Source organism: Chiloscyllium punctatum, chromosome 39 (assembly GCF_047496795.1).
Source record: "Chiloscyllium punctatum isolate Juve2018m chromosome 39, sChiPun1.3, whole genome shotgun sequence".
Taxonomy (NCBI): domain Eukaryota; kingdom Metazoa; phylum Chordata; class Chondrichthyes; order Orectolobiformes; family Hemiscylliidae; genus Chiloscyllium; species Chiloscyllium punctatum.
The window spans coordinates 53,399,072-53,426,143 of record NC_092777.1 but is presented as its reverse complement, the minus strand read 5'-3'; the positions used below and the strand labels follow the sequence as shown (position 1 = coordinate 53,426,143).

General features: G+C 39.9%; 1 protein-coding gene across 1 annotated transcript in view; it reads right to left on the bottom strand.

Moving 5' to 3' along the window:
- Positions 1-27,072, bottom strand: part of LOC140464058 (dynein axonemal heavy chain 17-like) — a 408,886-nt gene that overhangs the window by 205,422 nt on the left and 176,392 nt on the right. Inside the window, exons 28-31 of the mRNA XM_072558720.1 lie at positions 18,760-18,916; positions 8,624-8,728; positions 4,650-4,807; positions 730-868 (exon numbers count right to left, since the gene is read on the bottom strand). Coding sequence (XP_072414821.1) covers positions 730-868; positions 4,650-4,807; positions 8,624-8,728; positions 18,760-18,916 — 559 coding nt within the window. The remainder of the gene's footprint in view (positions 1-729; positions 869-4,649; positions 4,808-8,623; positions 8,729-18,759; positions 18,917-27,072) is intronic.

Below are 27,072 nucleotides of genomic sequence, written 5' to 3'. Positions count from 1 at the left end.
AAGGACCTCAATATTTCTATGGCATTACCCACCCACTGTAGCATGATGGGCTGCTTGGTATTTGCTGAGAAGGAAATTTCTTTATTGAATTTGAACACCCTGTTTTCAAATGTGCTTTTTGGACAGGATGATTGGGTACATATTTTAATTACAATTTTTGTTGTTTCCTTGGAAGGTTGAAGGGTCAATTTCCTTTCAATTTTTTCTGTTTCCTCTCTCAGTTTGCATTTTCGGTTAGCACCTGCATCAAAAACATGCAGACTTTGAAAGCGGGTTCCACTACAGTGGGGAAGCATGCTTTCCATAATGAGTTGTTGTGTCCAGAATACGCTGTACAGATGAACAGTTTTTAACAGTAATTTCCCAAGGGAATATGACATTAGAAAGGGACTTTTGCTGGGTTTTGGGTAAAGAGCAGGGCAGCAATATTAATCGATAATTCTTTCAACAAACTAGTAGACACATATCAGATCAATGATTTGTTGCTGTATAATTCTGTGAGTACTTATTCAGAAAAGGCAAAGGGTTATAAATCGAAAGGCACTTCATTGTCTATAATTGTTTCCTACTGCAGTTAATAAACAATTCTGGATCAGGGAACATACCACCATTATTACTAAAAGAATTTTAAATTAGTACCTTATTTTAACTACACGTTAATGCAAAGCACTTTTTCAGTTTTTATCTAGGAAGATGAATCCACTACAATAAACTATTCATTGAAGTTACCTGTTTAGAAAGGAGCTCTTTACATAATGTATAAAGGGTAATAAATTTTCTAGCAAGTAGTCTGGCATCAATGAAGCCTTCAGCAACCAACATGATTTCACAAATTAACTCGAAGTCTGGTACTACCATAGCACAGGGTCTACAAAGAAGAAAATTAAATAAAAGCTTACCTTTAAAAACACAAAAAAACCTACAAAACACACATTGGCAGGCTGTGCATTATATATATATAAAATTATAAGATAGGCAGAGATAGGATAATGGGGTAGTGTACTGACATGGATAGCGAAGTGGTTAGCAGACAGGAAACAGAGTAGAAATAAACATTGACCCAGTGACCAGATGAATACTGCAGGGATCAGTGTTTGAACCCTAGTTATTCACAACACATGTTAATGATTAACTAAGGGAATTAGTGTAATATTTCCAAGTTTCCAAATGACTTAAAGCTGGGTAGGAGGATAAACTGTGAGAATGACGCAGAGATGCTTTAGTGTGATTTGGACAAGTTGAGTGAGTGGGCAAATGAACAGCAGGTCAAGTGGAATGCGAATTTATCTCAGGGTATCCATAGAGTCATAGAGTCATAGAGATTTACAGGATGGAAACAGACCCTTCGGTCCAACCTGTCCATACTGACCAGCTATCCCAAACCAATCTAGTCCCACCTGCCAGCACCTGGCCCATATCCATCCAAACCCTTCCTATTCATATACCCATCCAAATGCCTTTTAAATGTTGCAATTGTAGCAAAAACAAGATGGTGATTATTACAAATGGCAATAAGTTGGAAAAGGAGAAGGTGCTTTGAGACTTGGGTGTCCTTGTACACTAATCCCTGAAAGTGAGCATGTGATTTTCAACCATCACAATTTTTCTTTTATTTTTCTCATTTTTGGTGTGGAACTGTGAGTTGAAGTTGAGAATTGAACTTTGAACTTTGAACAGCAACTTGTTTTAAAAGAGAACAAAGAGTAATACTTCCTATTGGGAACTGACCTGGAAAGCTCATGCAAATTTAATTACTGATCTGAGGACACAATGCATGATTTGGCAAGGAGATGTTACTATGCTCAGAACTGGCAATTGGTTGAATGTAGAATTAGTTGATCCAGGAGGGCCAGTGTTAACATTCTGGGTCAAGTAACGCTTCTTCAGAACTCATTTTCGTTAGGAAAATATTGATATATGTGCTGAAGATGGGGTGAAGGAAGGAGGTATGAATAAACAAAAGATGGAGATGAAGCCCAGAGAGAAAGAAAATAATTGAAATGGATAAAGGTCAAAGAAATGGATAAAGGTCAGTCTGGGAGAATCAATAGCTGCTAATAGGGACCATTAGTGACTGACAATAAGCTGTTTGTGGAAGCAGCCCATATAATGACAAAGTCTGATTTGGTGAGGATGGGATAAGGGTGAAGGTGCTCAGACTCTAAAATTATTGAACTGGATTTTGAATTCTAAGGGCTGCAGGGTCCCCAAATGAAAAAGTTAAATGCTGTTCTTCCATGTTGTGCTGAATCTTACTGCAGTACTGCAGCAGGCCTGAGATAGAAATGTTGGCCAGGGAACATGGTGGTATGTTGATATGGCAGGCAACAGAAAGCTCAGGGTCATTTTTTGCAGACAGAGCATAGGTGTTCTGCAAAGCAATCACCCAGTCTGCATTTCATCTCCACAATATAGAGCAGACCACATTGTGAGCAGCAAATACAGTTGACCAGACTGAGTGAAGTGCAGTGAATGTGCTGCTTCAGGTTGGCTGGGGCCTTAGATAGTGAGAAGAGAGGAAGTAGTTGGGAAGGGTTTGCACCTTCTACAAGTGCATGGGAGTTTGGGGAGGTGTTGAGAGTGGAGAAGGGGTGACCAAGGGGTCCAGGAGGGAGTGGTCCATGTGGAAGGCTGACAACTGAATGGAGTGGAATTTGTGTCTGGTAGTAGCATTCCACTGAAGGTAGCATAAATAGCAGGTAATGATTCTTTGAATGTGGATGCTGGTAGGGTTGTATGTGAGAATCGGGGGACCATTATCACTGTTGTGGGAGGGAAGAGACAGGGGTGAGAGGGCCAAGTGTGGGAGGTGGGTTGGACATGGCTAAGGGCCCTGTCAATCAGGCTCTATGATCAAAGAAGATTGGACTTTAATTCATAGCTATTAATCAAATTACCTATGTTCTGTGAAAGTAAGTCAGATAGTTGGACCTGCAATTAGTGATAGATACAATACAGGGATGAAAGATGTTGAAATACAACAATAGTAGTGGAGATTAAATGTCAGAAAGCACAGCTTTCAACAAGTTTTACTCAGCTGGTCAAAAATATAATACTTTATGGATTGTCTCTGAAAAGGAGAACACTGAATGGTAGCAAACAAATAATGTACTGACAAGTCTTCAGGAATTGGGAGAATTCACATCAAACATCCAAGGGATAATGTTCTATTTTTATCAGACAAGTGACTACCACTACGTACTGGCAAATCCATTAACATTATTGTCTATACTCATGAATTTACTAGGATTCTTTGAGGAGATAACAAGCAGGATATGAATTGGTGAAATGGCAAATACAATATATTTATATTTTCAGAAGGTGTTTGACAAAGTGCCTCACATTAGCCAACTTAAGAAGATAAGAACTCATAGTAGTATATTAGCATGGCCCAACAAGTCCACACCAACCCTCCGAAGAGCAACCCACCCAAACCCATTCCCCTACATTCACCCCTGACTAATGCACCTAACACTATGGGCAATTTAGCACATCCAATTCACCTAACCTCCACATCTTTGGACTGTGGAAGGAAACCGGAACACCCAGAGGAAACCCATGCAGACACAGGGAGAATGTGCAAACTCCACACAGACAGTTGCCCAAGGTGGGAATTGAACCTGGGTCCATGGCACTGTGAGGCATCAGTGCTAACCACTGAGCCACCGTGCCACCCCACGATTGGTAGAATGGAGGTTGGGGTAATGGGTGGGAAGGTTATGTGAAATTGGAGAAGGACTTTTTCCTCATCCATTCTTATTGCTCAAATGATACTACCTTAATGATAACAATATCCTCAAGTGCTAGCATGGTATCCACCCCTAAAGTTCAACCCTGACTCCATTTATTGCTGTCCAAGTTCTTCCCTGCACATCATGCTGGTACTTTCAATAGTTGAGCTCCCTCTTGCTTGCCTTCACCTCTTATGAGTCAAGGATCTACATCTCTGTGAATCACAGGTGCTGCTAAAAAAGATGAAAATTCATTGTAAACTTGCTGTTAATAGGCCCATTAATTGCCTCAATTATACACTGGCTGTATTGACATGTAAGGTCCGCCCTCCATGCTGGCTGCTGTCAGTGATATGGGGAAACAACATTAAGATGTTGAATCCCAGTCTGTTGTCTTCCATTCTGATTTTACTCACCTTCTCCTGCTACTGAAACCAATTTGAAAGGACCTATAAAATTATGTCATAGTATTGCCTATTACAGAGTTCAAAACCTGGCATTTGGGCTGGACTGGGACTTTGAAATGATTTTAATTGTATTGAAAATAGGAATGAATCAAAAATCAGTTTCATGGACATTATGATGTGCTGGGATATGTAGTTTTGAGTCTATTGTTTTGTTTAAAACTTTATGCTGAAAATTATAAAGCTTCAGTTACTGACAGAAAAAGGACATTACAGCACAATGTGATAGTATGTCAATGAAGCATAATACCTCATTTACTTAGGCAAAAAAGGCAACGTTCTATTAAAACATCATCAGAGTAGCAGATAAAATGATTTTGGAAATTCTACAACAGCTATCATTTTTGATCTCCCAAATTCTGATATTAATAAATTGAACATATATAATAGACATATTTTAAATATACAGCAAATCTACAGAACAATATTTAAACTAAATAATCAGTTACAGTACCGGAATAATGCCTTCAGATTTTCTGGAAGTTCTGTACGCCCTGCATAACCTGGGTTCATTGTGATGAAAATGCCAACAGTAGGGATAAGAACAATATTTTCTCCAAGAAAATTAAATTGCTTTTTCTTGTCACGTATTGCATCCTGTATACATTTCACCTGCAAAAGCAAAATACTGAACAAGTAATAAATCTAAAATAACAGCAGAAAAAACTGAAAAGCAACATCCAGGAAACCAAGTTACCATTTGAGGCTGATGACATTGATGAAAAGTCAGTGGTCTGAAAAGTAATCTATTTCAAACCTTATTACATCTTTTCAATTATCTTTCTCTTTACATATTCAACGAAGAGTTAGGATGAAAGCCACAAGCATCACCAGACGTAACTAAAAAGATGAGGTGTCAATTTCGTGAAGCTATTACACACGACTACTTGTATGTTAAACAGCATATCCAACATGTTATGGACAAAGCTAAGCAATCCCACAAGCAATGGATCAGGTAAAAGTTTCACAGTCCTACCATATCCAGTTGTGAATGGTGATGAGCAGTGAAACAACTAACAGGAGGTAGTGACTTAAATAATAGGTGAACGCATCAATGCAAAGATAAGGCTGATATATTTGCATCCATCTTCAACCACATTTATTCAGCTAATGATTCCTTTACTGAGGACCCCAGCATTGCAGTTGCCAGATTTCAGCCAATTGAATTCACTCCAAGTAATATCAAGAAGCAGCTTAAAATAAAATTGGACATTGTCATAACCTCTCGTCCTGAGATTGCAGGAATGTTAAAGTATGAGAACCGTAGGCTTTCCAGCCATAAACTGTGCAAAGAAGGCAGACAGTACTCTGTAATCATGTATCCCCATGGATTTCACCAACAGAATTGATGTACAGTTACGTTTACAACTCCTTCCATTTTTCACAAGCCACCCACCAAACAGAGCAATCTTGATTATCCAAATGACACAAGTGGGAAGTATTTTGTTCAGATAATCGAATGCTCGGATAACACAGTTTAGCCAAGCATTGATACTTTGCGATCTTGTTCAGATAATCCGAAATTTGGATAATCGATGTTCAGATAATCAAGGTTCCTCTGTATATTGTTTCTTTCCACTTTGATCTCTAGTCTCAACAGCACATGTGCTTCTGAAAAATTTCAGGAATAGGCACCCAATACCCTGCACCCTCCTCATGTCATCTTTATTTCTCAAAATCATCCTCAATTTTCAGCAGATCACTTTGGCCTTTTTTTCCCTGAATTCTTCAACATCCCCCATTATACTAGATCTTATTACCATTTAATTGGAAATACTATACCTCCCCTCCTTAATTGAGGCTGCACCCATCTTTGTTAGCACTGCTGTTTCACTCTAAACCCTCCTTGTGACATTCTGAAAGTTATAGCTCAATTCCATGGACTATACTGCAAGATTTCTCTGATTGGTCCTGCCTCTATTACAAATCAACCACAGCCCATGACTGTGAAAATTCCTTCTCCCAGAGAACACATTTGGAAGGATCCAGATGTGGACTGTACTGGCCCCTGCTTTAGGCTCGTCAGTTTTCTTCTTGAGTGACTATCATCACCAAACACCTGTCCACCATATCAGGGATGCTAGGCACTTCCCTCTTCCACTCAACTCTGCTCACCTCACTCCACATACCTCACAGCCCATTCACTGCTTAGCCAAACCTTTGTGCAAGCTGCCAGTCTCCAACTCCACTTTCTTGTCCCACCAATTGCAACATAGAAAACCAATGATCTTAAACTCCAATGCTGACTAATGCATGCCATCAATAAATGAGCATAAACGGAGTGCAAGAAGTTTTTCATCTCTTGATTTCATCTTGATGGTATGATACAATAATGAAAGCCTTTATGCTAATCAGTATTCATGGCGTGTGTATGTAAGAACTTGCCACAGGCTGGCATGAGATTCAACAGACTACAAACATGTAGCTGACTTAATCTCAACTCTCATTAAGGATATCAAAACTTCAGTTCCTGCCTAACTCAATCACTCCACATGGTGAATTTAGGCACTTTGGGCTGTGTAAAATCCCCCACTAAAGGTATGGTGTTTGGAGTTTGCTTCTGCAACTTATAATTGATGCAAGTTATTTGATCATTCAAACTTGCGATTGATAATTTTGTTTGGCAAATGGTAGCAAGAGATATGGGGAATGACATTGTGCTGTAGATTGAATTGGAGATCAACCATGATCTTGTGGAATGGCAGAACAGGTGCAAAGGGCTAAATGCCTTTTCTTGTTGCTGCATTTCTTCAATCCTGTTCAACATTCCATTGCTATTGAGCTGATTTGCTGAATAGAAGAATGTAACCTGGTTCTCTGGCAAATGGAAGTCAAATCTACTTGGGAGTTTCAGGATTGCTTCCTAGCCCACCCTGCAAAAGGCATAGGCAACTTATGACTGGAAGAACCTTAAAATAGGACCAAGAGGCAATTTAAATGTTATAAATACTCTGAGGCTGATTTGTACTGCATACCAACTGCCTCCACCTCCATAATCTGTCAGGGTAATACTGAAATTAAGGAACCTCTCCCCTAATTCTCCTTTGAGTTGCTAAGAACAGAGGCACCCAACAGGACTAATCACTGTACTTACGCTCGCAATAAAAGCTTGTGGATTTTCAAAAGCAACTTCACAATTTTGTAACTAGGAGATTACATCTACAGTGCTGTAAAGGAATCCAAGCCTCCATCTCAATTCATCTCAGTGGAGAGTCATTGGGATCAGGTTCAGTAAACCTTGTGGCTCTCAGAAATCTATATTTTTATTACATCTGTTCCTTTGCATCGGAGTTATTTAAAATTGAGGAATTCTGTGAAATTCATGCAGTGAAGGTTGCAGACTTCTAATTTCTATCCCCTCTAAAGTAGAAGAAATTCTCGCAGAAGTTGGGGTCCATAGAAAATATACTCACTGAAGAATGGTGCAAATAAATGACAGCATAATGATCCAGCAAATAATTTGACCTATTAGAAATTGTTTAACTTAAGCACAAAATTTGTCTGGCCTTTATAAAGGAAGCTGATTTTCTAATTTTGACTCCATAAATTGGGCTAAGATAACATAGCTGTGTTATTTCCATCTCTATGTCTCTATGTTAGCAAAGAAAGCTGCAAATTCACTTTCCAAGAATCTAAGATAGGAATTCGATTCCACATTTTATAAAAAAATTAGTTTCCCCTTTCTAATGGTTCCAATAACTCCTAATGGAGAAAGGCTTACTTTTCTACAAGGATGTGGTCTAGGCAGTATTACAATTCTAGCAGTAGTACGATCCCATTGTGCCCTTTGAGAGCCTCAATTGACTCTGGTTAGGATGGCCATTCCTGAACATTCCCAACTGGTACTTAATTGGTGGCAGCATCTTCACCATGCATGTGTCCACCAAATTAAACAGAACACCAACACCCCCACCCCACACCTCCACACCTCCACATTCCCCCCACCCTCCCCAACCCGTACCCCCAAAACTTCACCATCCCGACTCCACATTCCAATCCACCTCGGAGCAGAGAATTAAATTATGCCCTTACTGTCAAAGCAGGTGGCATGGTGGCTCAGTGGGTTAGCACCACGGCACCTGGCTTTGAGTACAGCCTTGGGCAACTGTCTGTGTGGAGTTTGCACATTCTCTCTGTGTCTGCATGGGTTTCCTCCCGCAGTCCAAAGATGTGCAGGACCGGAGAACTGGCCATGCTAAATTGCTCATAGTTTTAGGGATATTAATCAGAGGGATGCGTTATTCTTTGGAGGGTTGGTGTGGATTTGTTGGGCCAAATGGCCTGTTTCCACATTATAGGTAATCTAATCTAAAATGTGTAACAGTGATTTTCCATAAATTGGAGTACACTTACTTTGAAATTTGAACAAAGTAAATGTCTTCAATCGGGAAAGTATGATTTAAAAAACTTAAAAATTTTAAAAATTACCTGCACAGCAATCACCGACAAAACCTCTACGGAGATCCTGTTGAATTCATCAAAACAGCCCCAAGCTCCACTTTGTGCCAGACCCTTGTAGATATTCCCACAGGACTGCATGGTGAAGAGAGATCACTTCTATAACTGTTGACATACTTCGAAAAGTAAAAACATAGATGCTATTCTTAAGGAACAAATATGTTAAATATCAAAGATGAAAATATACGTTATTCAAAACCTCTGTTAAAGTCCAAATAATTTAACTTCCTACTTATAATCAAGTTCATTTCATTGTTTTAAAGTTCCTGTCCCATTTCATTTTTATAGGGAATAAGTGTTGAAATGGTGAGATATGCACAGCATTCTTACTCTAATGTTATGAAAACTTATTGAAGCGTGTACAGTTAGTTGAATTGAATTTTAAGAGTCATACGCATTACAAATACTTTGAGTACCAATGAACATTGTTTATGGATAAAATATCAGCTGCTTTGAAGGCTGCTAGTAAACATATTCTTCTTATATTATATTTTCCATTGCTGCATCAACTTTCTTCTAAACAATTTCTTGCTTTCATTTTTCAGCATGAGAAACGTTGCAATTGTTAGAGAAAACTGTAAAGGTAAAGTCACCGTAGCCCTGGAGGATCATAGGTCCACACTAGGACTGGGAGCTATAGTCACAGAGGATCATGGAGCAGCTATCTCATTAAAGAAAGATGTATTGTGGTGAGTTAAGGGAGTTGGTGGCTCAGTGATTAGCACTGCTGCCTCACAGTGCCAGGGACCCAGGTTCAATTCTAACTTTGGGTGACTGTCTGTGTGGAGTTTGCACATTCTCTGTGTCTGTGTGGGCTTCCTCCAAGTGCTCCAGTTTCCTCCTACAGTCCAAAGATGCATAGGTTATCTGAATTAACCATGCTAAATTGCCCATCGTGTTCAGGGATGTGCAGGTTAGGTGCATTAGTCAGGGGTAAACATAGAGTGATAGGGGAATGGGTCTGGGTGGGCTGCTCTTCAAAGGATTGGTGTGGACTTGCTGGTCTGAAGGGCCCGTTTCCACACTGTAGGGATTCTATGAGTTTAAATTGAGGATTACCATACTTCAAGCAAGGAGCAGAGTTGAGAAGGCAGAACTTTCAAAATAACCTCAACCAATGTGGGAATTAACACTGTTGGCATCATCCTGCATGTCACGCCAACCATCCTGCTGAATTGATTTAATTTATTGTCACATGTATCTAAGTACGTTGAAAAGCTTTGTGAGTAGTACAGATCATAGTAAGCAAGGTCATACAGAACAGAGTGAGGCATACTGGTTACAATGCACAAGGGGTGCACGAGGCAAGATCATTATTTGAAGTTAGAGAGTCCATTCATCAATCTAATAACAGCAGAAAAGAAGCTGTCCTTGAAACTATTGGTGCATGTGTTCAAGCTTCTGTATCTTCTGCCTGATGGAAGAGGTTGAAGGAGGGAATTACCAGGATGAGAAAGGTCTCAGATGATGTTGGCAGCCTTTCCATGGCAATGAGAGGTTGGCTTCCATGATGGTCTGGGATCTGCAGACCACTTTCTGTAGTTTTTTTATAGTCCTGGGCAGAGCAGTCACCATAACAGGGCAGATATGCTTTCTATGGATAGTATGCTTTCTATGGTGCATCTATAAAAGATGGCGAGGGTCCTTGTGGACATGCCAAATTTTCTGAGCCTCCTGAGGAAGAAGAGACATTGTTGTGCCTTCTTAATCATCACATCTATGTGGGAAGTCCAGGCAACGTTGTTGTTATCATCACACCTAGGAATTTGACGCTGTCAACCCTCTCAACCTCTGCTTTGTTGATGCAGATGAGGGTGTGTTCTCCTCCTTTCTTTCTGAAGACAATGATCAGTTCTTTTGTTTTTCTGACATTGAGAGGGAAGTTGTTATCTTTGCACGTCATCAAGCTGTCTATCACCATTCTGTATTCTAACTCATTGTTGTTTGATATCCATTCTACCACGGTGGTTTCATTAGCAAACATGTAGATGGTGTTTGTGCGGAATTTGGCAACACAGTCATGGGTGTACAGGGAGTAATTCTGCAGACCCAGCACAGATTCATCCCAAGGCAAAAAAGAAGCACTTTACAGGGAGGATGAGGCAACTATGGCTGAGGAAGGAAGTCAGTGATAGCATAAAGGCAAAAGAGAAACATATAATCTGTGAAGGGCAATGGGAAGCCAGAGGATTGCGAAGCTAACAAAGACCAACAGAGGGCAACAAAAAAAGAAATAAAGAGGAAGAAGATTAAATATAAGGGCAAAGTAGCCAGTAATATAAATGAAGGCTGTAAGTTTCCTTAGATATTTAAAGGACAAAAGAGAGGCAAAAGTACACATTGGACTACTGGAAAATGATGCTGGAGAGATAGTTGTGGGGAACAAGGAAGTGGTCGAGGAACTGAATAATCACTTTGCATCAGTCTTCACGGTTGAAGACACAATAGTATCCCAAAAATTCAAAAGAGTGAGGGGGCAGAGCTGAGTATGGTGGCCATCACCAAGGAGAAAGTGCTAGAAAAACTGAATGGCCTGAAGGTGGATAAATCACCTGGACTAGATGGACTACACACCAAAATTCTCAGGGAGTTAGCTGAAGAGATAGTAGAGAGATAGTAGAGACATTAGTGGTGATCCATCAGGAATCACTAGAATCAGGAAGGGTTCCAGAAGACCGGAAAATTGCTAACATGACATCTCTGTTTAAAAAGGGAGTAAGGTAAAACACAGAAAATTCACTTCGGTAGGAAGAATAGAGGCATGGACTATTTTCTAAACATGGAGAAAATCCAGAAGTCTGAAGTGCAAAGAGACTTGGGAATTCTAGTCCAGGATTCTCTCAAGGTAAACATGCAGGTTGAGTCATTATTTAGGAAGGCAAATGCAATAATGGCATTTATTTTGAGAGGACTTGAACATAAAAGCAGGGATGTACTTCTGGGGCTCTAAAAGGCTCTGATCAGGCTACATTTGGAGTACTGTCTGCAGATTTTGGCCCAATATCTCAGGATGGATGTACTGACTCTGGACTGTGTTCAGAAGAGATGCACAAGAATGGTCCCAGGAACTTACAGCTTAACATATGAGGAATGTGGGGTTTATACTCAATGAAGTTTAGAAGGATGAGGGGGGGATCTAATTGAACCTTACAGAATACTGAATGGCCTGGACAGAGTAGACGTTGGGAAGATGTTTTCATTTGTAGGAGAGACTAGGACCGGGGGATATAGCCTTAGAGTAAAGAGAAGACCTTTTTAGGACAGAGATAAAGAGAAACTTCTTCAGCCAGGGAATGGGGAGTCTATAGAATTCGTTGTCACAAAAGGCTGTGGAGGCCAAGTCATTGAGCATGTTTAAGACTGAGATAAATAGGTTTTGGAGTATCAATGGGATCAAGGATTACGGGGAGAAAGTAGGAGAATGGGATTGAGAAATTTATCAGCCATGACTGAATGGCAGAGCAGACTCAATGTGCTGAATGGCCTAATTTCTGCCCCAAGTCTAATGGTCTTACAGGAAAGGGTGAGAATGTATCTTTGGGTGTTATTGTGAACTACTGAGTGAGAGTTGAGTGAGCTAACTAAACAATTCAAATCAGCTTCCCAATTAACACGTTAGACTAAAATGCTACAGAGCCCAATACACTGTCAACACTTCAATATGCTTTCATCACATTTGGGCAACAATACTATGCGTAGCTCTTCACCATTTTCCGTTATTCATGGAAACATTGTGATGTTAAATAAACCAGCTGTGTTTTTATATTGGTTAAAAAAAACTTGTCAAAAACTGCATTTTTCCCTTTCGAATGTTTCTTTAATAGCAATCAATCGTTTTGATGAGTGATTTCCTGTTCTCATCTGACAGCTTCAGTAGGACGAGAGAAGATCCATTGGGCTGATTGGGCTGATTGGGTGATAACACTATGTGCTGTACAAATATGGAAATCCAGGGATAATCTGAGAATACCTTCAAAGGTTGTTTGAAGGTCTCACAGCATCCCTTCAATTTCAACCTGGATTTTTCACTTATGCATATTCTGTGGACCTTTAGAAATGTTGGCCAGATATGGATATTGCTGTACTATCTCAATTTTTGGCAGAACTGTATGCTGTACTTAAAAAGATCCATCTTTTGCTGTTGCAAGGAATCCAACCCACATTGTCAGAGTCATGAATATATACATTTATACAAAGGTTCTTGATAGGTCCAAAAGATACATAGAACTGCTATGATGTTAAGGAAGTCAAATGGCCAGCCCTTAAAGATTAAATCAAAGGCAGTCTCTTTCAGAAAAAATTGAAAAAAATTCTGTTGTATCAATTGAAATAGTTGTTTTCTGATATTTGTCTAAAAGATCTTTATGAATGCATATTTGCTTTCAACAAATTGATGATGTAATTATAAGGAATGAGGGGGTGGAGGTGAGGCAGTAGAGAGGGGTGGAAGAGAGGCTAGTTTTAGTTTAAAGTTTGAGAGATAATTTAAAGAGTTATTAAATGATTACCCGTCTATGATATGGAATGATGAATAGAAAATTGTTTTTATACACTTGAGAATATTTAAATGTTTTGAGTGCATTTCCATGAATTGGGAGCATTTTGTTTTATAGAGAAGGCTGTAGTAGACAGTTACATCTTTAATCCATTTAATCTCACAAAGGCTTCTAGGCTTTGCGCCTGGTGGTTACTGGATTAGTTGTACTGGAAGGTCTCAGGTCAAAACTTGGTGAGTGGGTTGGGATAAAATGGCTACAAATGGCCATGGGATGGATGAAAAATGCATGGTTTGGGATAATTTGATATTAGCTTAGTATGGAAGCCATAGGAGGCCATATGGGTGATCAAGGTATTTAGTTGGCATTAATCTGGCAGGGACTATTAAAATCCTTTGGGATTGATGGAAGGCATGGGTTGGTGTGTTTTTGAATCAGTTAAAGGATCATTTGGGTTGTGAGGGTGGACATGAGTCAGCAGTAACATTTCATATGGGCGACAAAGCAGTTTGGACATAAGTTGGTAACAGAGGCCATGGGAGTGGGTGGGAACGAACTGGCTTTTAAATTAGGTTTAGAATAGGGGTAGTGGGTGATAAGGTATGAATGGTGAGAGTTAGATATCCTAAAAATAAATAAAACATTGGGACAAAGAGCCAGCGATCTCAAACTCAGTCATGAAAATCTAGACTTCCAAGTTCCTTAGCTGAAATTAAGGTGGATGCAAGAATAGATTTAAACTCCTTTCATGAGCTCTTTGTTTTAATACTCTCAACACTGGAAATTCAATCTCTTAAGATCGATAATATGGATTCAGACATGGGAGTTGAGGCACCTTTGATTGCCCTCACTTAATCTTCCAATGGGTATAACCTAGTCTTGTTGACTCTGCCCAAGTAAGTCATTTAGGATGTCTGGAACACATTTTTCCTTTCTAAGGCATCTGCCCACCTGGGAGAAATATTTAAGGACTATATCCAATTTCCTTAAGTGCTCCTTATTGGTCTTCCTTGTTATTAGCACATCATCTAGATAAATGGCGACCTGAGGTAGAACTTATAAAATGCTTTCTATCATCTGCGGAAAAATTGCACAGGCTGACAATACCCCAAATGGCAGTCTCCTATATTGGTACAAACCTTTATAGGTATTAACTTCTGTAGTATACTTCTGGGAACCCTTGTCTAACCATAATTACAAGTACACACGACTCATGTCCAGCTTCCTGAATGATAGCCACCCTGCCAGTTTTGCATATAAATCCTCTATGTGAGAGATTGGGTATTTATCCAGTTGTGAAAAGCAGTTTACCATTTGTTTAAAATCCTCATAAAGGCAAACTGACAGGTAGGGCATCAAAATCGGTATGGCCAGTGCTGCCCATTCTGCAAACTGGATTGGGTTGATGATTCCTTTACTTTCCAGCCATTTGATTTCTGCCTCGACTTTTGCCCATAATGGTACTGGGCAGGCCATGAAGACTCATAGATTTTCTTCCTGGTCAATAAGCAAGGAGGTCTTGGCTCCTTTGATAGCTCCTAGACCTTCCTGAAAATACTCCAGGTATTTAATAAGGACTTCCCTCGGGCAACTATTTTCTAATCAAAAAATGTTGAGCCAATCAAGGTGAATCCTTCTCAACCAATTTTGCCCCTTCAGGCTTGGGCCAAAGCCTTTTACTACAGTCAATGGTAACTGGACCATAAGAGACCAGAACCAAAGTTGTACCCTTAATCTGTAAATGTTCCCCGGTATAGGTTATCAGTCTGGACAAGGTCTTACACAAACCTAAGCGTTGGGGTCTAGAGCAGAATATGTTAAAGACTGGTTTTGTGATCACTGAGATGGCTGTGCCAGTATCAATCTCCATTAGGACCGAGTGACCATTCAAGCAGACTTTTATTTTGATTGGTTCAGATTAGAATGTTCCACACCACATGTGAATGGACTTCCAAGGTGTGCTTTGTCCTGGATGCTGGACTATAACTTTTACTACTTTCAGGTCCGGTGGGACTCTTTTGCTGTCTCAAGTCCACACCTACAACAGCTTTCCAGCAGGATGCTGAAGAAAATTTTAATTGCTTAGCCAAGGCTTGGTTTTGTTTTCAGATTGGACTGACCTAAGGTCCTTCTGTCCAGGATATGTCCTGAATGAGGCTACGCAATAGCCTTCACCCGAGTGGCATTCCCCAGTCAGACTGGTGAGGGTGTCCACTCTCACCAGAATATCTTGCAACTCATATGCCTCTGAGAGTCTTCTTAACTTTTCAGCATTGCTTCGCCTGTGGCCCACTGAAGATGTTACCTAGTAGGGTAATGAAACATCTAGAAATGAACCTTTCAGCTCAGTGAGTAAATCTATATCCAAAAGTCTTCTTAACCTAGTCAAAAATCCCGATATTGTTTACCGGTTCTTGAGTTGCTGAATAAAACCAATAACATCTCAGTCTTTGAGAAGGTTTGCAGTTCATAATATTCATTAAGTAAATCTGTCAATGTTTGAAAGGTTTTAGTATCTAGTGCCTCAGGGAAGTTAGGTTCTTAATAATCTGCAAGTCCACAAGCTGTCAGGAGAGTTACTCATTGCTTTTCATCTGCCCAATGTAATTTGCCTGGAAAAAAATAACACATTGTTTCCACATACTGGGCCCTGTCTTCTATGGCAGGATCAAATGAGTCAAGCTTCCCAAATAATGGCATGATGCCAGAAATGTTTACCTCAACTCAAAGATGATTGCTGCAGCAAATTTCTTCAGGACCGTGCTTTTCTCTCATTGCCTTTGAAACAACTCCACAGAGGTTGGAATCCTGTCACAAGTCACCCTTTATTTACCCTTTATGAGAGTCTTTGACACTGATCCAGTCCCCCAGAGCCAGCATTCAGAGTGAAACTCCTGTTTATGTCTGTCATTGAGGGCTACTGATTGGACCAGATTAACAGGCCCAACCAAGGAGTTCAAGTTCTATGAGGTCCACCTGGCTGACTTCATTACAATCACTACAGTGGGCTCCTATGCAGCAATATCTGACATGCAACTCCAACCAAACACTAAGGGCCTCCAGTATATGGACTAATCATATAAATAATGTGGCTATAAGAACAGGTCAGAGGCTAGGAATTCTGCAACAAATAACTCACCTGTTGATTTCCTACAGTCTGTCCATAACAAAAAGCACAAATCAAAATTGTAATGGAATACTCCCCAATTGTCTCGAAAGTGTAGCTCCAACAACATTCAGGTTACTCCACCAACAACTCATAGGGTGTATCATCTACAAGATGCACTGGAGAAATTCACCAAGGCTCTATAGACAGCACCTTCCAAACCCATGAACTATTAAATCTAGAAGGACAAGGGCAGCAGATTCATTGGAAAACTACCACTCACAATTCTGACTTGGATGTAAATCACTGTTTCTTCAGTGTCCCTGGGTCAATCTCCTAAAAGTCTCTCCCCAACGGAATACTGAGGTTACCTGGAACATAAAATATGGGAGAAAAAGCAGCCTTTAAGCCCATCAAGTCTGTTCTTCCATTTAATGAGATCATACCTGATCTGGTAATCGTAAAGTCCATTTTCCTCCCTTTACCCAGAACCCTTGATTTATTTACTGCTTCAAAACCTGCCTATCTCAGTCCTGAATATACTTAACACAACCTCTACAGCTCTCTGCGGTAAAAAAAATCCATAAATTCACTACCCTCCAAGTGAAGAAATTTCTCCTCATCTCTGTCGTAAACATTATTCCAAGAGTATGCCCTCCGGCCGTATACTCAACCACAAGGGGATACAACCTATCCACCTTCATCTTGTCAAGTTCCTTTAGAATCCTTGATGTTTTAAAAAGGTTGCTTCTCACTCTTCTAAACTCCAATGCATACAGACTCAACCGACACAAATTTCCTCATATGACAGACCCACATCATCTGAGTGAACCTGCTTTGAACTGCCTCCAATGCCATTATATCTTTTCTTAGATAAAGGCCCCAAAACTATCCACAGTGTTCCAGCTATGGTCTGACTAGTGCCTTGCCCTTCAGAAAATTTTATAAAGTCTTCCCTTCCCTTCTTCATTCCTTTGAAATAAAGGCCAAAATTCTATTTGCCTTCGTATGACCTGCTGAACTTGCATACCAGTCTTTTGTGATTTATGCACAAGGATTGCCAATGCATCTGTGATGTAGCTTTCTGCAGACATCCTCCACATATATAATATCCAGCTCCTCCATTCTTCTTGTTAAGGTGCATTATCTCCACATAGTATTTAATCTGGCAAGTTTCATGCACACCAGGGTTGCCCTCGAGAAACAAATGCTCACTCAGTCAGCAAATATCACATTCCATAAATTGAGAAAAAGAAGATGCAGGGACTCTTAAAATCTTGCAGTCTTTTTTTTTAATACGAGTTAAATGTAACTGCAAAATATCGTAGGCATGAATCCTACCCAAAATGGTATTAGGAAAGTCAATGTTTTTGGCTTAAAAAAACTGTGGATAAAACAGCTTTTCTCTCCCTTACCAATCTTCAGGTTTAGTCTGGAGACCAGGTCTGGAGTCTCAGCAACATTCGAGCATCAAAATGGAGTCTCAATAAGAAAAAATTTGTGAAGCACTGTACTAGAACAAAAAGGAATTATTCTGGATTGCTTAGCTGAGGTTTCTAAACTGCAGGTCATGTTTCATAAATCTTATGGAACTCTAAACAAATTAAAACAGGTAGTGAAATGTATTTGATAAGATTTATAGAGATTTTCAAAGGTATTAATAGGCTTATAGCAAAGATAAAATTAATGGAATTAAGGAAGAGTTATCCAGAAGTATGTAGATATTTGGAGTTTTGAATGCATAAAATAAAGATGAAAGATAACTTGTAGTAATTGGTGTCCACTGTAACTGGGCATACATATAAATGATCTGAACTTAGAAACTGAGGAGCAGTTTCCACTTTGTATTGTAACATGAATTATAGAAAACCACGAACAACAACTGTGAAAAAGTCTTCAGCCTATAACTAACTTAAAATTTGCAGTGCTGGTTGATGTTTAAATAACAATGGGATGTGAAATAAAAATAAGAATAGTCAAAGAAAAAACATTAAATGGAGGATTTTACATAAAATACAAGAGGAGCAGCATCTTGGTATGCTACGTGAATAAAATGGCAAATGGGCTCCTTGGTTTTGTATCTGAACATGTAGAATTTGATATGTTTTGATGGAAAGGACATAAAAGCAATTGAAATGATGAAAGATTGATTTTCTAGGATGTTATTTGAATATGTGCGGTTACTGAGAGACTTGAAAAGTTATTTTCTTTTTACTAGTGATTTCCTGGTTCATAAATTATATGACATATTGTTTCCACTGTTCAGAAATAAAATAACAAGAAGATTTCAATTTTGAATATGTATATGTACAGCAATTAAATGTAGAAATCTTTGTTTTTGAAGCAGAATCTTGACATTATTTTTGTGAGATTCTGTGGCTACACAAGTCTGTGGAAAAATAAAGTGTACTAAGATCAAGCAGGAAAATGTGATTAGACTAAATTTTCACACAGAAAATAGGCACACATCCTTAAAGTTGCAAGCAAATCAGTATTTTTCTTACTTTGTAGTCCATCTGTTCTGAGCAGTTGAAAACATACACCATTATGCCTAAAGCTCTCCCTAAATCTTTGGTTGTCTCTGTTTTTCCTGTTCCTGCAGGTCCTGCTGGTGCACCACCCATAATTAGATGCAGTGATTGTGTTAATGTAATATAGCACCTGCTCAAAACAAAAAGTAAGATGAACTTCTGATTTTCAACCAACAAAATGACTACTTATCTATAATTATGTTGCGAGATTGATACAAGTAAACTGAATCAATCTCACTAATACAGGTAAAACTAATACAGTTTTATTGAATAGAAGATATTCAATGACAAATCACCCAGTGGTATTGAATTTATTCCATCACTAAGATGTGTCTTGCAGAGTCTTCTTTTCTCTGTGGGAATAGTTCAGGGATAGTTATAGTGTAGATGTTATATCCCTGGAATAATATTCCAGCATCTAGCAATTGCAATTGGGACATGTGTTTAAATCCCACTTTGGCAGATTGTGAAAAGTGAATTCAATTTTTCTTTTTAAAAAATGAAAATAAAAGCCTGGCCAAATGGCATCGACACAGCAATTGTCTGTTTACTAAACATCTGTTTATTGAAGTCTTTTTAAGGAAGGAAATTTGCCATCCTTATCTGTTCTGGACTACATGTAACTCCAATGAGGCTGAGCCTTAAATGCTTTCTGGGCAAATAGGAATGAGAAATAAATGTTGGTCTTGTCAGCAATACCCAGATGCATTGAATGAATTTTTTAAAATTGCAATGTAGTGTGAAAATTGTTTCTATACTATAAAAATTAAGTTGTTCGGAATAAATGCTATCAGGTTGGTTCAGGTAAATGTTCATCTTTCAGAGAATGCCACAGAAGATCTTAATTTCTGATAAAAAAAAAGATAATTTGTGGCATATGGATATTGCTGGCTGGGCTAGCACTTGTTAATCATCTTAGTTGCCTTGGAAAAAGATGATGGTGAGCTGCCTTCTTCAACTTCGGCAGTCTATTTAGTGTAGTTTGGCTCATAATGCTGTGACCATAGAGTTACAGAGTCATAGAAATGTACAGCAGGGAAACAGACATTTCAGTCCAACTCATCCATGCGAACCAGATATCCAAAATAGATCTAGTCCCATTTGCCAGCATTTGACCCATACCCCTCTAAACCCTTCCTATTCATATACTCAACCAGATGCCTTTTAAATGCAGTAATTGTACTAGCCTCCACTACTTCCCCTGGCAGTTTGTTCCATAAATGTACCACCATCTGTATGAAAAAGTTGCCCTTAGGTCCCTTTGAAATCAATCCCCTCTCACCTTAAATCTGTGCCTTCTAGTTTTGGACTCCCACACCTCACAGAAAGATCTGGTCTACTTACCCTATTCATGCTCCTCATGATTTTATAAAGCTCTATAAGATTACCCCTCAGCCTCTGATGCTTTAGGGAAAACAGCCCCAGCCTATTCAGCCTCTCTCTATAGTTCAACTCCTCCAACCCTGGCAAAATCTTTGTAAATCTTTTCTGAACCTTTTCAAGTTTCACAACATCCTTTCTACAGCAGGGAGACCAGAACTGCACACAGCATTCCAAAAGTGACCTAATCAATGTCCCGTATAGCCCCAACATGATCTCCCACCTCCCGTACTCAATACTCTGACCAATAAAGGAAAGCATACCATATGCCTTCCTCACCATCCTGCCTGCCTGGGACTCAACTTTAAAGGAACAATGAACCTGCACTCCAAGGTCTCTTTGTTCAGCAGGACATTACCATTAAGTAAATAAGTCCTGCTTTGCTTTGCCTTTCCAAAATGCAGCATCTCACACTTACCTAAATTATACTTTACCTGCCACTCCTCAGCCCATTGGCCCATCTGATGAAAATCCTGTTGTTTCTGAGGTAACCTTCTTTGCTGTCAACTACATCTCCAAATTTGGTGCCATCTGCAGCTTACTAACTATACCTCCGACGTTCATATTCAAATCATTTATATAAATGACAAAAAGCAGTGGACCAAGCAACCTTCCTTGTGGCACACTACTGGTCATAGGCCTCCAGTCTGAAAAGCAACCCTCCACCACCTTCTATCTTCTACCTTCGAGCCAGTTCTATATCCAAATGGTTAGTTCTCCCTGTATTCCATGTGATCTAACTTTGTCAACCAGTCAACCATGAGAAACCTTGTTGAATGCTTTACTAAATTCCATATAGATCATGTCCACCACTCTGACCTCATCAGTGTTTTTTGTTACGTCTTCAAAAAAACTCAATCAAGGTGGTGAGACATGATTTCCTATGCACAAAGCTACGTTGACTGTCCCTAATTAGTCCTGCCTTTTCAAATACATGTACATCCTGTCTTTAGGGATTTCCTCCAACAACTTGCCCACCACCGATGTTGGGTTCACTGGTCTTTATTTCTCTGGCTTTTCTTTTTCACCTTTCTTAAGTAGTGGCACCACATTAGACAATCTTCAGTCTTACAGCACTTCACTTGTGGCTATCGATGACAAAAATATCTCCACAAGGGACCCAGCAATCACTTCCCTAGCTTCCTAAATGATCGTGTCCTGGAAAGTTATCCACCCTTATGGGTTTTAAGATATCCAACACCTCCTCCTCTGTAATATGGATGGTTTTCAAGATGTCACTATTTATTTCTCCACACTCTCTATCCTTTTTATCCTTCTCCACAGTAAATGCTGATGCAAAATACTAATTTAGTATCTTTCACTCCTCCAATGCTTCCACACATAGGCAGACTTGCTGATCTTTAAGGGGTCCTATTCTCTCCCTAGTTACCCTTTTGTCCTAAAGGTATTTGCAGAACCCTTTTGGATCCTCCTTAACCTTATTTACCAAAGCTATCTCATGTTCCATTTTTGCCGTCCTGATTTCCCTCTTAAGTATATTCCTATGCCTTTATATTCTTTGAGGGTTTCACTCGATCGCTGCTCTCTGTACCTGACATTTGCTTCTTTCTATTTCTTGACTAAGACCTCAATTTCTCTAGTCATCCAGCATTCCCTCCATCTATCAGCCTTGCCCTTCACCCTCACAGGAACATACTGTGTCTGGTCTCTTGTTATTTCATTTTTGAAGGCTTCCCATTTTCCAGCCATTTCTTCACCTGCAAACATCCATCCCCAATCAACTTTTGAAAGTTCTTAGGAGAAAGTGAGGACTGCAGATGTTGGAGATCAGAGCTTAAAAATGTGTTGCTGGAAAAGCACAGCAGGTCAGGCAGCATGTTCCTTTGATGCTGCCTGATCTGCTGTGCTTTTCCAGCAACACATTTTTAAGTTTTGAAAGTTCTTGCCTAATACTGTCAACATTGGTCTTCCTCTAAACCTAACTTCTAAATTTTAGTTCTAAGATGCTATGGAAGGTATAGCAATATATTTCGAAGCCAGGGTGGTAAGTGGTTTTGAAGTGAACTTAGAGGTAGTTGTGTTCCTATGTATTGGCTATCCTTGTCATTCTAGGTTGAAGTGCTAATGATCAGCTACCTTCTGAGGATTCTTGGTGAATTTCTTCAGTGCATCTTGTGGATAATATGCAATGTTGCTACTGAGGGTCACTCCCTATTGGAGTGAATAGTTTTGGACATGGTTGAGAGTAGTTCTGGAAAACCACAGCAAGTCAGGCAGCATCCGAGGAGCAAGAAAATGGACATTTTGGGCAAAAACCCTGGTGCCAAACAAGTAATCTACATCTCTGATGGTGCCAAGTTTCTTGGGTATTGTTAGAGGTGTCAGCCTGGTAAAGCTGCAAAACAGGATGTTATGAAATTGTGTAGAGTACTCCTGAAGTGGAAGGCAGGAAGCTGAATTTTTTTGTACAAATGATTGGAGAAAGGAATGGATAGACACTTTAAAAAATGATGTGCTTTTCTTTGCTTAGAGATTCAAAAAGGACGTCTGTGCATTTGCAGGTGCACAGAACACTTGAAATGAAACATTTGTATCAAAAGCTGCATGATTTGCAATAGAAGCACCATTTTTACCAAGGCAACAAGTTTTAAATTTGAACCGGGCACTTAGCAACCACAAACCTATTAAATTTAAATTTGGTGGTTTTGACAATTCAGAACCAATTGGATTATAAATAAATTAATAGATCATCAAAGGTCAAAAAAAGGGCATTTGGACAATTGGGATGAGAGCCAACTGTCATCTGAAGAGACAGCAAACTGGCATTTGAGAAAACATCTCGCTCTCACAGAAATTTTATAACTCTAAAAAAGTACCATCTATTCATAAAGGTACATGACATTCTTTGGTCATATTCCTGACACCAGAATTTGACAGACAGAAGTGTTCAGAACAGAAAATTCCCAGAGAAAACATCCCTGATAAAAGGATCAGTGGAAGAAAGGAGTCTATGACTGGAGAGACAGAAGGCACATGCTGTGTGTACTTTTACAGTCTTAAGTTTTAATTTAGTTTTCTTATTACTTGAGCTTATTGGAACAGTATACCAGTAGAATTTAGATCAGTTAAGGAATAGTTATTATTTAGAGAGAAATTGTTCATTTTGTTAGTAATTCTGTTAATTTGTTCACTGTTAGGGTTAAATAATTAAATCATTACTTGTTACTTATAAGGTGAGTATCAGGGATTCCTTTCATCTAACCACTCCTTAATAACAAATTGGGATGTGAGATGTAGGTTATCCCCTTATCACTTCTTTTAACAGATTATGAGGTGAGTCGAGCTTCTCTGGGTGTTTCAGTTTTAGTTATCAGAGAGGGGTCAACTTATGCTTCATAATACTTCAGTGTTGTTAGAGGTGTCACCCTGGTAAAGCTGCAAAACAGTACAGACTCCATGCCAAACAGCATAAGTAAGAAGTAATAGACAGAGCTAAGCAAATCCAGAACAAATGGATCAGATCTAAGCTCTACAGTTCTGTCACATCAAGCCATTAATGGTGTGCACAATTAAGATAGCACACTAGAGAAGAAGGCCCCACAAAAATTCCCACCTTCAATGATGGGAGAGCCCAGCATATCAGTACAAAAGATAATTCTGGAGCATTTGCAACAATTTTCAGTCATGAAGGTTGAGTGGATGATCCATTTTGGCCTTCTCCAGAGGTTCCCAGCATCAGAGATACCAGTCTTCAGCAAATTCAATTCACTCCACATGACATCAAGGAATAGTTGGAGGCACTGGATACTGCAAAAGCTGTGGGTCCTGACAACATTCCTGCAATTGTACTAAAGACATGGCTCCAGAACATATTGTTCCCCTCGCCAACCTGTTTGATTATATGTATAACTGTTCAGTCTACCCAATAATCATAAAATCACCATAGCATCAGATAGTACAGGCTGTTCAGTCCATTAAGTCTGGATTGATAAAAATAACTTCTCTAAATGTACATTAGTCCCACTTTTCAGCATTTCCATAGTCTGAAATGTTGAGATTTCAAGTGCTTATATAAGTACATCTCATATATCCTCCCAGATTTCAATCCATGACAGTATCAACAAGAGCAACTATCACATAATCTTGAAATCGACAATATCCTATATTGTGCTGTGAAGCACTATCATAGAACATAGAATAGTACAGCACAGGAACAGGCCCTTCTGCTTACAATGTCTGTGCCAACCAGGATGCCATTCTAAACTAATCCCATCTGCCTGCATATGACTTGTAACCCTCTATTTCTTACCTGCTCTTGTGTTTGTCTAATTGCTTCTTAAACATTGCTATTGTATCTGCTTCTACCACTGCCCCTGGTAGCGCGTTCCAGGAACCTACCACCCTCTGTTTAAAAATCTTTCCTTACACATCTCCTTTAAATTTTTCCCCTCTCAACCCAAACCTCTGCCCCAAGTATTTAACATTTCTGCCCTGGGAGAAAGACTGACTGTCCATCCTATCCATGCCTCTGAAAACTTTGTATACTTCTTTCATATCGACCCTCAGTCTCCAATGATTTGACGAAAACAATCCACGTTTGTCCAATCACTCCTTTCTTGCTAATAGACACTAATACAGTCAACATGCTGGTAAACCTCTTTTGCACCCCATCCAAAGCCTTCACATCCTCCCTATAGTGTGGTGAATAGACTGAGTGCATGCTAAGCAGGAGCAGACACAGGACTGCTGAGTAAGTGAGGTAATAAATATGGGTGGTTGCTTTACCTGAAACATGACTTAGGTAGTGTCTCCCAACCATCTTCCTCCTCTTACAAAAAAAAGTTCTGGTCGCCAATTCGGTAAGTTTACTAGATTTTTTTTCGATAGTTTATTTGGGAATTCAAAACAGTAGGAATGGATATCAGGACAGTCACATGATCCTCCTGTAGAATGTGGGAGGTAAGGGGCACCACTAGTGTCCCCACTGACTTCATCTGTGGGAAGTGCACCCAACTCCAGCTCCTCAGAAACAGCATTAAGGAACTGGAGCTGGAACTGGATGAACTTTGGATCATTCAAGAGGCTTAGGACGTAATTGAGAGGAGTTACAGGGAGGATGTCTCACCTCAGGTACAGGAAAAAGACAGATGGGTTATAGTCAGGGGATGGAAAGGGAACAGGCAGAGAGTGCAGGGATCCCCTGTGGCTGTTCCCCTCAAGAATATGTATAACATTTTGGATACTGTTGTGGAGGGAAAAGTCATAGTGGCCAGGTCTCTGGCACTGAGCCTGACTCTGTGGCTTAGAAGGAAGAAGGGAGAATAGAAAAGTGCAAGTGGCAGGAGGCTCAATAGGGAGAAGAACGGGCAAGAGATTCTGTGGTCACAAACGGGACTCCTGGAAGTGATGTTGCCTTCCAGGTGCCAGGGTCTGGAATGTCTCTGATCAAGTATACACGATTCTGAAGGTGAAGGGCGAGCAGCCAGAAGTTGTGGTGCACATTGGCACCAATGACATAGCTAGGAAAAGGGATGAGGATCTGAAAAGTGATTTCATGGAGTTAGGTTGGAAACTAAAAAGCAAGATGAGCAGAGTGTTAATCTCAGGATTACTACCGGAGCCATGTGCTAGCAAGGTGAGGAACAAGGAGTGTGTGCAGCTAAACTGCAGGGCTGGTGCAGGAGGGAGGGCTTCAGATATGTAGTCCATTGGGGTACCTTCTGGGCAGCTGGGACCTGTACATGAAGGACAGGTTGCACTTAAACTGGAGGGGCACAAATGTCCTGGGCAGGAGATTTGCTAGAGTACTTTGGGAGAGTTTAAACAAGTTTGACAGGGACATGGGAACCAAAGCTACAGATCAGAGGAGAGGGTAGTTGTTGAATGGGCAGAAATAGAATGCAGAGAGTCTGTCAGGAAGAATACACAGTTGTTAGGGCAAAGAGATGGGTTAAAATGTGCCTGTTTCATTGCAAGGAGTGACAGGAATAAGAGTAATGAACTTAGAGCATGGATCAGTGCTTGGAACTATGATATTATGGCCATAACAGAGACATGGATTTCACAGGGGCAGGAATTGTTGCTGGATGTTCCAGGGTTTAGATCTTTTAAAAAGAACAGGGAGAGGGGTAAAAGATGAGGGGGAGTAGCATTGTTAATTAGAGATGGCATCACAGCTGCAGAAAAGAAGGCTGTTGAAGAGGATTTGTCTACTGTGTCAGTATGAGCGGAAGTCAGTAACAGGAAAGGAGCAGTCACTTTCTTGGGTGTTTTCTATAGTAGCAGCAGAGATATGGAAGAACAAATTGGACAGCAGATCTTGGAAAGGTGCAGATGTAACAGAGTTGTTATGGGTGGTGCCAACTTCTCCAATATTGATTGAAACCTCCTTAGTGCAGATGATCTAGTTGGAACCAATTTTGTCAGGTGTATCCAGGAGGGATTCCTGACTCAAAGTGTAGATTGGCCGACTAAGGGGGAGACCATATTGGATTTGGTGCGGGGCAATAAGCCAGGCCAGGTTTCAGATCTCTTAGTGAGAGAGCATTTCAGTGACAGTGGCCACAACTGCTTCACCTTTACCATAGTCATAGAGAGGGTAGAAGCAGACAGTATGGGAAAGTATTTAATTAGAAGAGGGGAAATTATACTGCTATTAGATAGGAGCTGTGGAGTGCAAATTGGGAACAATTGTTCTACAGGAAAGGCACAACAGAAATCTGGAGGCTGTACAAGGAGCACTTGTTGTGAGTGTTAGATAACTTTGTCCCACTAAGACAGGCAAGGAATGGTAAGGTGAAGGAGCCTTGGATGACAAGGGCAGAGGGGCTTCTCATCAAATGAAAGAAGGAAGCTTACTTAAGGTTGAGGAAGCAAGGATCTGGCACAGCTTTAGAGGATTACAGGGTAGCTAGGCAAGATCTCAAAATTGGGCTGAGGAGAGCT